The sequence below is a fragment of the Misgurnus anguillicaudatus genome, chromosome 8, assembly GCF_027580225.2.
Source record: "Misgurnus anguillicaudatus chromosome 8, ASM2758022v2, whole genome shotgun sequence".
In the NCBI taxonomy this organism is placed as follows: Eukaryota; Metazoa; Chordata; class Actinopteri; order Cypriniformes; family Cobitidae; genus Misgurnus; species Misgurnus anguillicaudatus.
The window spans coordinates 25,355,835-25,370,717 of record NC_073344.2 but is presented as its reverse complement, the minus strand read 5'-3'; the positions used below and the strand labels follow the sequence as shown (position 1 = coordinate 25,370,717).

Genomic DNA, 14,883 nt, shown 5'->3' with positions numbered 1-14,883 from the left:
ATGCGTAACCTCCTCATGAATCATGAGATTTTGTTTGATAAATGATTGTAACCACAGAGTCAATAGTAGTTGTTTTTAATACTATGGAAGTCAATGTGTAGTAACTGTGTGCTTACCATCATTTATTAAAATATCTACATTTGTGTTCAACACAAAGAGGAAACTCAGACAGGTTTAGGATAACATGAGGGCAAGTAAACGATGACAGAATATTTATTTTAGAATATAATATTTATTTTACATAAACAAATAAGAATTCAACAAACCCTACAGTGATCAGACCTCATGCTGTCTTTAATGTAGCTTGTCATCATTTTAAAATAATTACCAAATGAAAGCATCAGCAGTGATCTCTACACTTCATCCTGCTAGCTCACGCAAAACAACATTTCTATCTTAAACATTCAGACAAAACAGACAGATGTTTGATGATGCGTTACAGTGGAGGCAAAACATCTCACTTAAACAAAAGAAAGACTTCTCATGCAGATGCACAATAGATCCAGATGTGATTATTTCAGTTTCTTTGCATGATGCTTTGCAGATTAAACATCACTGCTGTAGATCCAGAGATGTCTTTAGGGCATTTCACCTCCAACATTATCAACAAAAAACACAAATGTTTCTTTTCCCAGCAAGCAATAGCCATCATTTCACCGTCTGGGGTAACTAGACCCAATATTGACCAGCTATGAGTGACCCACTTCTTGCCAAAATAAAACTGAATTAAGTTACATGTCATTTTTGTCAAAAAAAAACTTGTAAGATATTCCATCATGTAAGCAAACTCAAAGATGTTTTCTTTCATTTATTTATTTTTGGGCTACGGTTAGACGTCTATTTAATATTCACAGACAGCACAAATTGTATCTAGTTTTACCCTTCATCTTGGCTATATTTGGACGCCCATTAGACGTATTTTAAAGGCAAAATTGCTTTTTGGGCTTTATAGGAGCTGAATGTGGATTTTTGACTGTACAGAATACAAACAATATTATATGTTCTCAGATATTTAGGAAACATGCTAACTTTACATTTCTGTTTCTCTGACAAACATTGCTATAGCTAGTTATTCTCTTATAGAAATACACGTTCCATGTCAGAATGTTTGATCTGGCCAATATTTTGACAGCTCGGTTGCCAGTTATTACAGTTGCTTAAATTATACCACAATGGCCAACAAATGCAACCTCTGTGCGACATCTGAAAAGAAACATCGATTTTTTAGAATCCTCAAAAACAGATTTGTAATTTGCAAAGAAGAAAAACATTCAACAAAAACATGGAAGACAATAAATGAATAAATTCTTCTCATCTGCACACAATTTCCATGAGCTCATCCAAATATCACCAAGTGCACAAATGTTGAAGCTAATCCTCCGAAACAGACCATCTGTCCTCGCTGAAGGAAAACCCACAACAGAACCTATGAAGTTATTTATTCACTTCTGAAGATTGCTGATTTTGCTATAAAGACAGTGTGTTGTAATACAACAAGTGTGTTGCAATAAATGATTTTGCTCGTATATGTCAGAAAACACACGACACACACAGACATGGAGGAGGATTTCAATCAGATGAAATGAGCTGCTGGCACTCATACTGCTGAAGGCCGAGAGCCAAAACATCTCACAGGAGACTCCAGGTCTCTCATGAGAGAAAAATATCTTCAATGGAAATGTCCTTTATTTGAATTAAAACTAGCAAAGATAAAAAAAAGTTTTAATGTCTGCGTTACGATAAAACAAGATAACACATTTACAACACAATCTGATGACAAATATATTTTTGGGCCATTTGTTTTTGAAAGCTTGTTAGTAGCTGTGGAAAATATTGTGAATAAATTCAAGCACATTTCTCTGCAGTTCACATTAAACTCAATGAAGAAAACAAGCAGACAGAGGCTTTAATACAGTCATAGAAAAGCCAACTTTAAAGCAGCATCCCATGATGCACCACGACTGCTTTTTAGTGCAGGTGCTCGACTAAATGGGGGCGTAAATGTGTAAACTGGCACACATGCAGTGAATGTCCATGAACAGATGAATCATTGTGATGAGGGAATACAAGCAAACAATAATAAAATGCTATGCAGTAACAATGTTTAACAGGTTGCTGTAAACTTCATTTTAAATCAATCAATCAATCAATCACATTTTCTTAATATGGCACTTTTCCAAACAAATTAATGCAGTTCAAAGTGCTTTACAAGTAAGAAAGGAAAACAAAGTACATAAACAATAAAAAAGCATAAAAAATACAAAAAATACAATTTTTATATTAATCCATGAAAATACCAGGATAAAAATGATAAAAAAATGAATGTTACTGATTCACCTTTAACAATAACTCTGACAGATCCGGTGTCTGTGAATTACTTCTGTCTCTGTCTATTCAACAAGCCCAAATCCTTTAACCAGAAAGCTGTATAATTTAATGTATCATTTATTTCAGGACAAATAAGACATTTGAAATTGTTTCTGGCAGGCCTCCTTCTGCTTTCTTTCTCTCTCCATCTGTGTGTTGTCTTATTTTGCATGCATACCACACTCCTACATGTAAAAAAAATCAGGTAAGAACATGCGACTTAGGGTATATCTTACCCCTTCACTCGGTTTTGAGGGGCAAGGGGAAGACGAAGACAAAGGGGAAGGGGGTTAGACAGAGAAATGAGACTGGCCCTTAAAATAAAAGTGCTGATTTTTCACCTCTGCAGTATCTCTTTATCTTCAGCACATTGCAGATGGTGGTAAAGGATCGATGCTCACATTTGGGTCAGACACACACACAGTACCCGACTGCTCCGTCTGTGACCTTGTTTTTAAGAATGTGTAGGAGAACATCGGGTCTGTAAGATCTTCTGCACATCTTTCTCCTCACTTCTGACACTTATAACTCACCAAGATAAATAAGTGACTTGTAAATCTGAGTTAATTAAACAAAAACAGCATTTAAGGCAGCAAATAATTTTTTAGAATGCAGAAAACATTTGTGACTCATCTGGCTGTTTTTTACTGCACAAGAAGTATTTACAATGATAGAGCAAACTGTGTAAATCTTGTATTTTTGTTCAAATTCTAACATGTAACATAAAAGTGAATGGTTTCTTTTGGAGTGGTCTTTGTACACTTTAAAAAGTGGATCTACCTAAAACAAAAACATCAACTTGTAACACTTAAAGAACGTAAGCTTCATTTTCTTTAGTTTTTATCTTTTTTTTAAGTTAATCCAACTTTCAGTTTTTATAGTAAAGTGAGGATCTACTTTAAGAGTTTCTGGTTTGCTAAGGCACATGCAGCTTATTTCTGGGATCCTTCAAAAGTCATCTGGTTTAAATGTTATGACAAGAAATTAATTCAGTGTTAATCAAATTATTTAATAAAAACTTGTGGTTACATTTTCATATTAACAACACTGCAATGTGTTGCCAAACCGTAAATAAAAAGGGCATGTATTTGTTTTTACAAACAAGGTTTAACATTTTAACTTGTATTAAAGTTGCAGTGTGTAAATTTTAGCTGCAACTAGTGGCGAGGTTGTGAATTGCAACCAATGGTTCAGTCTTGTTTTTAAATCACATAGAGAAGCTACGGTAGCCGCCACCTGACAAACATGTCATCGGAGACAACTTAGTAAAAAAGTTTGTCCATTAAGTGGCTTCTGTAGAAACATGGCGGCAAAAAATTGCGACTTCCATGTAAGGGGACCCTATGTGTATGCAGATAAAAACATCTCTTCTAAGGTAATAAAAACATAACGGTTCATTATGAAAGGTCTTTAAAGACCACTGATAAGATAATATAGTTTTGTATATTATTTTGCATTTCTGTAAAAAGATCCATCTAAAAATTACACACTGCACCTTTAAACATCCAACACAATCTATTATAATGGACGATCATGAATCTGCACTAAACCTATCTTGTAAGATGATTGTGTTGGTAAATACTGCACTTTTAGAAAATATTTTTTACACATTGTTTTGTGTTATGCTATTATGTGTCATTTTAGCACATGGTTTATGTGTTGATTTTGTGTTCAAATAAATAAAAGAGTCAACATTAAATGTGTTGTCCTTAACTAGGCATTTTTTACAATGAAATTAATATTACAAAATATTTCAAATTAAAATAACATAAAATTTAGTTTAATGAACTTGCTGAATTATATTGGAATTACTAGAAATTGTAAGCTAAATGTACTCTGAAATGTTTTAGTTCACATTACTAAATTTCTTTAGAGCTTTCCTCAAATTTTTAAGTAAATTCAAATTGTCTGGGTTTATAGTGCAGAAGATGAAAAAACAACAAAGATAAAATACACATTAATAGCAATCTATCAGACTGACAACAATAAAAACTCATGAAATCTACGAAGCAATTTTATGATAAGAATTTAATTAAAATCTTTATTTCATTAAATGTGTTACATTCAATATTCAATGTTTCTTTTGGACACATATATGAGGCATAAATACAAACAAGCTTTTGTTTCCTCTGTGCTGTCTCTATTCAATAGTAAAGAGATGAGTGAGCTGAACTTCACACCCGCATATTTACATAGAAAGTCCAACTTTATACAAAGTCCATGCCGCCAATATTTACACATGGATAGAGGAAAGCCACGCCCCCGACCAATCACATGAACATCCTCTAGGCTGCATGTAGATCTTTACACAGTTTTGTTCTTAAAAAACAAAGAAATGTCGTTTTCTCATGATGAATAACCAAATCAAAACTGGGAAATTGTCTTTTATGACACAAGACGTGCTGTATGGAAAAGCATAATAATAAGATGGAAAACTTAACAAATAATAAAAACAGTGGACCGGGAACAGTGACAATCTATAGGGTTAAAAACACCTGCAAATGAATATCTTTAAAGCATATAAATCTCCAACACACAACAGCTGAGCAGGTCAAAGTGTCAGTTCAGATGAATTCAGTGTCATTTGAGTCCAAAAACCCAAACAAATAAAAAAGAAAGAAATGAAAATACAGAAAAACTAAATGTGTGTAACAGTGTTTTTGACATCCAGCAGAAACTTGTATAAAAACAAAACTTTATATATATATATTAAACACAAAACTACAGATCCAATAAATGACAAGCCCTTATAATGTTATTCAAATGAAAAGTGAAAAACCAGAAAACGCTGTATTTAGTTTGTCTGTTTATAGCAAAAGCCCTCTGAAGAGCTCACGATGATTGAGATAATGCTCATTTCAGCTAATTTCTCAGAACAAATGTGAATCTCAGAGCCATCACATGACATGAAGATGTGTTTTAAGAAACACGTGCATAACCTCTGTGTGTGTTTGGAGAAAGGACGGAAGCTACTGGCATCGGATCATTTTTGTTGACAACATTGATTTTAGTGTTCATTTGTAATAGTGCTTTATATGGATGAGTTTACACTTCCAGGTACTGACACATACGATAAAACATGAGGAAAATAATCATTGTGAGGTACAGCAATGAATCCTCAACCACATGCCCAGCTCATATTTCACCCGTTCCCCCAAAAACAAAACTCATATTTTGCATATAGAAAATAAAATCTATTTTATGATCCTATAAAGATTTTTATACTGTGAGCCTGTGACAACAAGATATTGTCAAATATTCATGAAGCATTTGTTGCACATCCCTAATGTTATGCTGATGTTAATAAATAAAAGAAACATCACATTAAAAAAACTGCTATATTACAACAAAGAGGTAAAACATCTGGAAGCATTACAGTAATGACCTTAAAACAGGCTTTATTATCTATACGCAAAATATCTAAATGTTTCATTTCAGAGAAATGAGGGCTGGACATGTTTATATGAGATTCACCCAGTGAAAAGAAAAAAATAAAGAAAAAATTAAAATGCATCTTGTCAAGTTTAGTGAGAATTCAGCAAGTATTTGGCCTATCGACATGAAAAATGCAACTCATCCATCGTCACATGTGCTGATAAACTCATTTGTGTGTTTATGGATTGAGGCTCTTCTCACCGACCTCCATAAACAGCGAGGTGTAAAACTCCGGCTCCAGCTGCTTGTTACGATAACGGTTCACGATTTCAGCTATTTTCTGTTTCCGTCGCACGTGAGGAGGACTGTAAGAGTCGCTTTCAAGACGCTTCCTTCGACACGCGTTTATAACAGTCTGTCGCACCAGGAACCCTACAGAAGATGAGAGAAACACAAACGTTAATGACTCCAGGATTTATTTTTATCCATGAAACGCACACGAGCACACATATGAACTCACCGAGTGATCTTCTGCTGACGACCATGTTGTCCACCAGAGGAATGACCATGTTAAATTTACCCACAGCGCCGTGTAGTTTGACTCGAAACAGGCCGGTCTTCAGCGGGTGGATGAAGATTATAGGAACGTCCTTCTCTGAAGAGCTGGACCTTTGAGAAATCAATGAGAGAAAGAGTGAGACAAACCAAGTCGACCATTAAACCTGTTACCCATGAGCGGAACACCTGAATTTACTTCAATATTTATTTACATTTATATCTTATCGTGACAAACTATTTATCAATGGAAAGGTCTTATGCTGCGTTTACACCAGCCGCGGTAGAGGCATCAAGCACGAGTGATTTCAATGTTAAGTCAATGTGAAGACACGTTGACGCGCATTTGGAGGTCTCGCGGCGGGAAGGAGGCATTTAGCGTGGCGCAGTAGACGCGATTCTACCTCATTTGCACGTCTAATTCACGCGAATGGGCAAGTTGAAAAATTGGAACTTTGGCTGAAAAACGCACCACGTTAACCAATCAGGAGCTTGACCTAGTAGTGACATTATTACAGGAAGCCCCTCCCATGACGCAAATTTCCGAATGTCTTGATGACTAGAATTTCACGCAAGGCTTTCACATGCAAATGAAGCGAGTAAACTCAAAATGTTAAAGCGGCAAACTAGACGCAGTACACGCGAATTTGACACCTTAAATGCAGCTGGTGTGAACCCACAGTAAGAGTCTAGAATACATATTTCAAGAGTGTTTTATAAAATAAGTAATTGATTCATTTACAAAAAGAGTGTGCCTCAAATCATTTATATTCTGCTAAATGTCACTGTCCTGACAGCGGGACACCTAACTTTAATAGTGTTTTGCAAGTGAATTCTTATCCAATAATGACAAACTATATATAGCGTTTGAAAGCTTATATTCTGCGTTTACACCAGCCGCGGAAGAGGTGTGAAGCGCGAGTGATTTCAATGTTAAGTCAATGTGAAGATGAGGCGTTTGGCGCGGCAGACACGTTTCCTCATTGAGCGCATGGCGCGGTACGCGCGAATGGTGCTTTTTGCGCATTTTGTGTTTGACGCGAATTGTCGGCTGACGCCCGAGTTGAAGAATTTGAACTTTGGCATAATTTCGCGCCGCGTTAACCAATCAGGTGCCTGCTTGATGCTGTGGCAGCAGCCCTGCCAGGAGTCAGTCATTCAACACGAAGGAACGCTTGATATTGTCCGTGAGCAGTCACCTGGAGCTATATGACACAAGTTCTTATTTCTATAGAGACAGGAATAAAAAGGACCTCGCTTCCCCCTATAGTAAGGTGACCAAATACAAACCATTTTCTAAAATGTTACGGGCCCACAGGTGGGCCCAATTTGATTTTATGTATTTATAACACTAATACCCTGTTCTAAACCTAAAAACCTTGACAAACTAAATATTGTTGGAAAGCTCCAAGTGTGCAGTTTTCATATTTCAAGGCCATCTAATAGAAATTATGTAGCGACAGTCATTTTGTTACATGTCACTGACCCTATAGGAATGCATATTAATTATTATATATTCATAACACTACAGGGCAGTTTCCCAGACAGGGATTAGCTTAAGCCAGGACTAGGCATTAGTTAAATTAGGATACTACATCCTGTAATAAATCTGCAAAAATGTTGGCAAACTACATATGAGTGTAATGGTCTAAAAACGGACCTGTCATATTTCAAAACCTTTTAGCAATAGTAATAATGTGGTGAGAGTAATTTATTAATTTGTGACAAAAGTATGCTGCAAACGTTGACACCTAGTGGCCTTTGTTGGAAAACCACTAACCTCATTTTTTGTGATTTTAACTTGAAATTCGGATCACAGCTAGTTTAGACACATCTTTAATTTTGTAGCATTTCTTACATGAAACATTTTTATAATTTTATGTACACAATGTATATTTGATGAATATTACCTGGACGCAGTGCTGTTGGCTGTGGTTTCCACACCTGTGCTCGTCTCTGCCAGTAATTCTGATACAGGGAAGTTTTCTGTAGGACCAAGAGCAGATGGATATTTAAGCATCTCTTGATGGTGTAGAATCAGTACAGTACACACACATAAACAGGATTCACATTTCACCTATGTCATCGTATCGCTCAACCCACACCACCAACACTTTGGTGTCTGGTCCTAATGGAGGTATTGTCCTCCCCACCGGTAACTTCCTGCTCTTGGCTGTAGGGGACTGAAGGAAACAACACACATTATAGTACATACACATACACACTGACTGCTGTAATAGTAGTCAAGGTCAAACATGTGAGTGAAATTTACAGTTAGTTTGCAGTTTTCATGAGGAATCAATGAACCACACATGATATACAGTATGTGACCCTGGACCACAAAACCGTTGTAAGTAAAAAAAATCATAAGTATATTATGTAAAGATCATGTTCCATGAAGATATTTTGTAAATGTCTTACCATAAATATCTCTATAACTTTGTTGTGAATAGATGCCGAAAAATTTGGCCAGAAACTTTTCCCCATTCAGTCAACAAGGTCATTACAGCAATAAGCCAGTAGAAAGCCCTAAAACCAACCTGTTCATTATTAGTATGCATGGTAAAGACTTCATTTCGATTTTAAATGCAATTTTCTCAATATTTAGATTTTTCGCACTCTCAAATTCTAGATTTTCAAATTGTTGTGTCTTGGCCAAATATTGTCCTACCCTTACAAACTATACATCAATGAAAAGCTTATTTATTTAGATTTTTTTTTATTGACCCTTACGACTGGTTTTGTGGTCCAGGGTCACCTATCAGCCAACATTTCACCATTTATTTGCGGGGAGGTCATTAAAAACAAAATAAAAAAAAACATGCATGTTGCGTGCAATTACCTATAACCTATATTAAATATATTTGCATATTTTATTAGGGTCTTTAATAATGTTAAAATACGTAAGCCTACATAAAAGTGTACTTTATGTTGTTTACAGGGCAATGTAATCAAATGGCTGTTTCCAAGAAAACAGGCTTTATTTCAGCCTAATAATTTACGTTAATGGTGGCGGGTGCGGGTTGTAAAAATAGATACAGTGGTGCGGGGTGGGCCAAATAATTTCATTAAAGTGGGACCAGCATCACTACTGTGTATATAACAGCACACACATTTGTATTATGTCATATTTAGACAGCTTTATTAAAGCAATCATTTGAGGCTGTGATATATTGTGAATAAATATTATTTTTGTGGGCCCTGATAATGGCAAATTCCTGATTTTACCAGTAAAAATGGCCAACGTTTTTTTTATGTAGACAGTGAGAGAGTAAAAGCTAATGTGTCTAATGTACTTTTTTTTTGTTCAGAATAATATATTTATTAGAAATGCACCGATCGACAGGCCAGAGACTGAAATTGGAGACCGATTTTATGCATGATTGGCGGATTGGTAACTGGCCGGTCAGTCTCACAATATTCCGATTCTGAGCCGGTCCTTTAGTTGCCAGTGGCCCAAGCAATAACGTCACAGCCACACGCACACTCGCAGTGGAAGCAGCACCCGACCCGTAATCCAACAGCAGCATTAATTTAATTGAGTACATAAAGACCGCAACTCGAACCGCCCCCAGTCTTTAATGTGGACCACAGGAGCTTATAACGCTAACCAGTCAGACCTCCAAATGACCACATAACCAAATAAATAAATAAACAAACAAACCCACAAGAATTTTTAGTTAAACTATCCATTTAAAGAAAAGTGGATTTTTGTTAGTTCTTAAAAAAGAAAATCGGAATAAGCAAAAATGGGTATCAGCAGGTCACACCTGCAGAAAAATCTAATCGATCAAGAAAAATGCAATTGGTGCATCTCTAATATTTATTCTGGTGACACCTGAGCTCTGTGTTCAAGTTCAATCCTATTTAAAGATTTATACCAAGTTAGCATTTTAATGAACAGTACATTTTTGTTAACATCAGACCAAGAAATAGCAGCAATAAATATCGCACCGTGACATAAGTGTACCGTTACACTTATAATACCCTTCTTCTGCATTTTGATCATAGTGAGAGACAGAGAAAGAGAGAGAGAGAGAGAGAGAGAGGAAGAAAGGGGTGTTACCCGTTGTGTCGGTCCCATGTTGTCCGAGTGGTTGGGGTAAAGCTCGAGTGTGAGGCTGTGTTGTTTAACTAAACTGGATAACAGCTCCATCTGTGAATCTGAGTCTGCGGTGGGGAAACTGCTCTCTGATGACTCGGCTGCACACATTTGTCATATTAATGAAATCAATGTGAATTCATGAAATGGATTGAACACATTAAGACAGAAATTGATCCACAGCACTCTGCAGTGTGTTATCAGATGCTTTTCACCTTGAATTCAATTTCTGTTCAGGCATTAACAGAAAAAAATAACAAACACAAGAAGCACAATCACAAACTGAGGTGACGTACCAGACGAGTCGCTCAGAGACGGTACGACAAACGCGATTTCTGTCAGTCCATCGGCGTAATACAGCACATGCTTTTCTCCATTAAAAACGCTGCCGCCCGTGTCGCTCAGCGTCACACAGTCATCTGTGCAAACACACAATAACACCATGATAAATAATAATCATTTTGGATCAAAAATACTTGAGCAGATTTCCACTGGTTTACTTTGTACCTATCCTATATATCTGTCTGTATGCGTGTGTGTGTGTACCTGGTGTTTCTGCAGGTTCTGTTGGCGTGTTAATGGTCCAGCTGGTGTACACGCTCCCCGTCCATCCGGGATGCTGCCCGACCTCAACCGGCCAGCCAAGAGACAACAACAGCTCCAGAAAATGAGGCTGAACGCTAGCCGAGGAGTCAACGTTCCTCAGGATCTACATGCACATAAAGTCAAACCCTTAAGATAAATACTATATAATAAATCTTCTTTTAGTCATAACAAGAGTTATAAAACAGATATTTTATCTATACATTCACATTACAGAGATTTTACCACAGTTATGGTTTCTCAAACTAAAATCTTTTACAACGGCACAATCACCTCTTGGCTGCTCTTCTGTCCGGCTTTCATGTAGAAGATAAAAACGGTGTCGCACGGCCGGGATGGCAACAGGTCCAGGTAACCGATGTCGTCAAAAAACCCAGAAACGGACGAGTCGAGAGCGATGAGGTGAGGAGGCAGACGACTGTTGCCAGGCTCCTGAGAAAACACACCGCAGTTAGATTTACAACCAAAGATACTCTGAAAAACTTGCTTTGTACTTTACAAAAGATTCTGACTTCATTTTATTATATTTCAAGGTTCACTGTGACAATTAAAGGTGCAGTGTGGAAATTTTAGTGGCATCTAGTGGTGAGGTTGCGAATTGCAACCAACGCTCAGTCCACTGCTCACCTCTTGTTTTGAAATGCAAAGAGAAGCTACAGTAGCCGCCATCGTCGGAGACAACTTAGTAAAAAAGTTTGTCCATTAAGGGCTTCTGTAGAAACATGGCGGCGCAAAATGGCGACTTCCACATAAAAGGACCCTCGGTGTATGTTGATAACAACGTCTCATTTTAAGGTAATAAAAACATAACGGGTCATTATACAAAGATCTTCATGCACCTCTGATAATAATTGTTTTGTATATTATTTTGCATTTCTGTCAAGAGATCCTTCTAAAAATACACACTGCACCTTTAATGAAGTATTATTTATGTTTGTTTCGATGTGTGGTGTCTAGTCAGACACCTTGAGCGCCTCCAGTGACAGAAAGCCGAAATGTGAGAGGAAGAGTCGAGCGGTCTGAAACTCCTGAGCAGGAGGAGGAGGTTTACAGTCCGTCAGAGGATCAGGATAGGGTTTGTTTCTCCACAGATCCTCCGTGTGATGCTCCAGCTTCGTCTCATAGTCCATCTGCTTACCCATCACAACTCGTAGCTTATCATGCTGCTGCCCCAGCTGAAACGCACACACAAACACGTATGAAACGCATACACATGCTGACATTATATGCATTTACTATTACACTTCACATGTTAATGTGTAACTGTGACATTATTTTGTAAACTCAATCACACACATAAAATGTTTTCACCTCATCATTCACAATTTCATGCAGGTCTGGGATACTCAGGTCGGCCTTCACGAACGGAATCTTATCCACTTCCTCCGGGAACGGTCTGTGCTTGACGTTAAATCGAATTCCTACGTCGTTTTTGGGAGTGGGACGACTTTCAGGAACAAACACCTGCTGTAGATGAAAGTGTAAAACGTGTCATGTAAAAGAGAGTAACTGGTCATACTGAGGTGGTTTAAATGGCTTCTTCTTGACCTCTAATGTAAATCTCTGTTGTGATTGGTAGCTGATGATGTGTCTTACTTTCTGATTGGCTCTCGCTCCTCTGGGCTGATGGAAGAGCTGCATTGTCCACGCGTGACGACCGGACATGCCTCTGATTAACATAGTGACTGATGGACAGGGGTTCTGTTGACACAAACACACGAGTAGGTTTGTCTCAATCTATACGATTTCCATAAGGTTTAATCATGTTAACATTACCAATGATTGCTCTTCTGTTATTGTAAAATCAAATATTCATTCATTAACAACCACTAAAACTGACAACACACCGCTCATCTGGGTATAAGTAGGCATGTAATTGCATATCCAGATGGTTGTTATTGTATTTAAATGATAAATACAGGAAGAGTTTGTGTTTTTCTCACTCTGCTCATTTCCGAGTGGCTGCTCCAGCATCGCCAGGATGACCGAGTTATCCAGGACGAAGTATCTGAAGTTACTGTGAGATGACGAGGTGAGTCGGGAATATTTAATCAGCGTGTCTTCATTCAGCAGACTGCAGGGGGAGGCGGGGCCACTAGGAGACGGAAACGCCCCCAGTACCTGCATTATACTGAAAGAAAGACAATATCATCAGAAACAGAGCCGAGCATTTGTGCTTGAAGTGAAGATACTTCTCATTCGTCTCGCTCACCATGATAACGTGGCCTCCGCGGCATCTTTCACCCTCATGGACGCGGGGTTGTGCTCTTTGTCTCCTTTATACTTCACTTCCTGATCACCCGTTTTGGATTTACTGCCCGAGATGCCGAGCTCGACGATTTCCAACACTTCGATCAGACAGTCCTAAAGACACGACGAAAGAGAACAAGCAATCCAGATCCAGATACACCACCAAGTACTGAAACGGCCCAATGTGTGAACTGTGAATAATGCGGGCGGCACCTTCTCGTTGAGCATGTCGGGATGTTCGGTAAGCCACACACACAGGCAGTGAAAAGCAGCGACGATCATCGAGTGCAGATCTCTGGAGTGAAGCGGAGCCGGCCGACTGCACTGATACACAATGTAGCTGCACACAGAGCTGACGGCCCGTTTCCGATCAGACGACTCCACGCTCACCTTAACCTGACGAAAAGAAGTGCATCATCTTTGATCATGTATCAGTTCAACTTACAAAGTCTCAAACACTTTTAGCATAGCTTAGCACAATCCATTGAATCTGATTAGACCATTAGCATCGCGCCTATAAAATAACCAAAAACGGACCAAAAATAGTCCCCTGCTATTGAAAAATACTAAGGGGACTGTTTCAGGCGCTGCGTAATATCACTGCGCCACCTGCAGCCATGTTACAGAAGCAAAGTCCTTGATTATTACACCAAAATGAAAGTATAGTTCCTAATCATATCTGCCTAAAAAAATCACAACTTTTAATTTTCTGTCGGTCTTTGTACACAATGTAACTACAGAAGAGTCTACAGAAGTTTTAAATAGGAAAAACATTGAAACTCTTTGGTTATTTTTAGCACGATGCTAATGGTCCAATCAGACCCAATGGATTATGCCAAGCTATGCCAAAAGTGGTACAGCCAGACCCGAAGAACGGCTGAATGGATTCCAAAACAGAAAAACACAAATGTTTAACACTAGGGGACCTGGAAAATTAGCATATTTTCAAAAAAAAGTGGAGTGTCCCTTTAACACACCATCATTAAAAAACACAGATATAGCATTTATATTTGATAAATAACCTATTGGTGTAATAATCTGTATATCGGCAGATAAAAGCATTTTTATCCCACTATTCGAAATTGGTCGATTGTTTAAAAAAAGCCAATGCAGGAAAACGCACGCAAACTCAAACTGTGTGATTATTTTGAATAGTTTCACAGTAACTACATATACACGCAACCAAATAATCCGTTTGTACTCCGATTGATGGCTCAATCAGATTGAAAGCCTTAAATCAATACAATTCAGGTCGATCGGATGCAAATTTTGATCGTATTTAAATGGGTGGTGGAGAAAGTACTCGTGCAAACATGTGAATCGTAGTATTTTTTTCAGTCGGATGCAAAATACCTTGTGCACCTAAAAAATACCTCTTATTTACATTTCACATGATTGTCACAAACACATGCAATAGCAAGGCAATGGCAACATGCATTATTAATGTAATGGGGTCACGCGCTTTACATTCTGCAGCATTTATGTGTATTTTCACAGCATTAGGCTACATAAAGCAATAAAAAAATGTTGTGCCTTTCGAAAAGTGTTTTCTTTGCCTATATCTGAAAACTTCTTAAGAACAACTTTCTTCAACTCATCGTTGACTTTGTACAGTTATCCAGAAATAAAGC

The 14,883-nt window shown here is 37.7% G+C and overlaps 1 protein-coding gene across 5 annotated transcripts in view; it reads right to left on the bottom strand.

The window, feature by feature from the left end:
- Positions 1–4,377: 4,377 nt before the first annotated feature.
- The window catches only part of ralgapb (Ral GTPase activating protein non-catalytic subunit beta), a 31,943-nt gene continuing 21,437 nt past the window's right edge, over positions 4,378–14,883 (bottom strand). For all 5 annotated transcript variants that reach the window (XM_073870537.1, XM_073870539.1, XM_073870541.1 and 2 more), the window contains 14 exons: positions 13,466–13,648; positions 13,215–13,366; positions 12,950–13,133; positions 12,599–12,706; positions 12,314–12,469; positions 11,968–12,177; positions 11,276–11,434; positions 10,946–11,108; positions 10,696–10,818; positions 10,364–10,500; positions 8,375–8,480; positions 8,208–8,283; positions 6,263–6,411; positions 4,378–6,174 (listed from right to left, as the gene is read on the bottom strand). In XM_073870537.1, the coding sequence (XP_073726638.1) occupies positions 5,981–6,174; positions 6,263–6,411; positions 8,208–8,283; positions 8,375–8,480; positions 10,364–10,500; positions 10,696–10,818; positions 10,946–11,108; positions 11,276–11,434; positions 11,968–12,177; positions 12,314–12,469; positions 12,599–12,706; positions 12,950–13,133; positions 13,215–13,366; positions 13,466–13,648 (2,100 nt within the window). In that variant the 3' untranslated portion in view covers positions 4,378–5,980. The remainder of the gene's footprint in view (positions 6,175–6,262; positions 6,412–8,207; positions 8,284–8,374; positions 8,481–10,363; positions 10,501–10,695; positions 10,819–10,945; positions 11,109–11,275; positions 11,435–11,967; positions 12,178–12,313; positions 12,470–12,598; positions 12,707–12,949; positions 13,134–13,214; positions 13,367–13,465; positions 13,649–14,883) is intronic.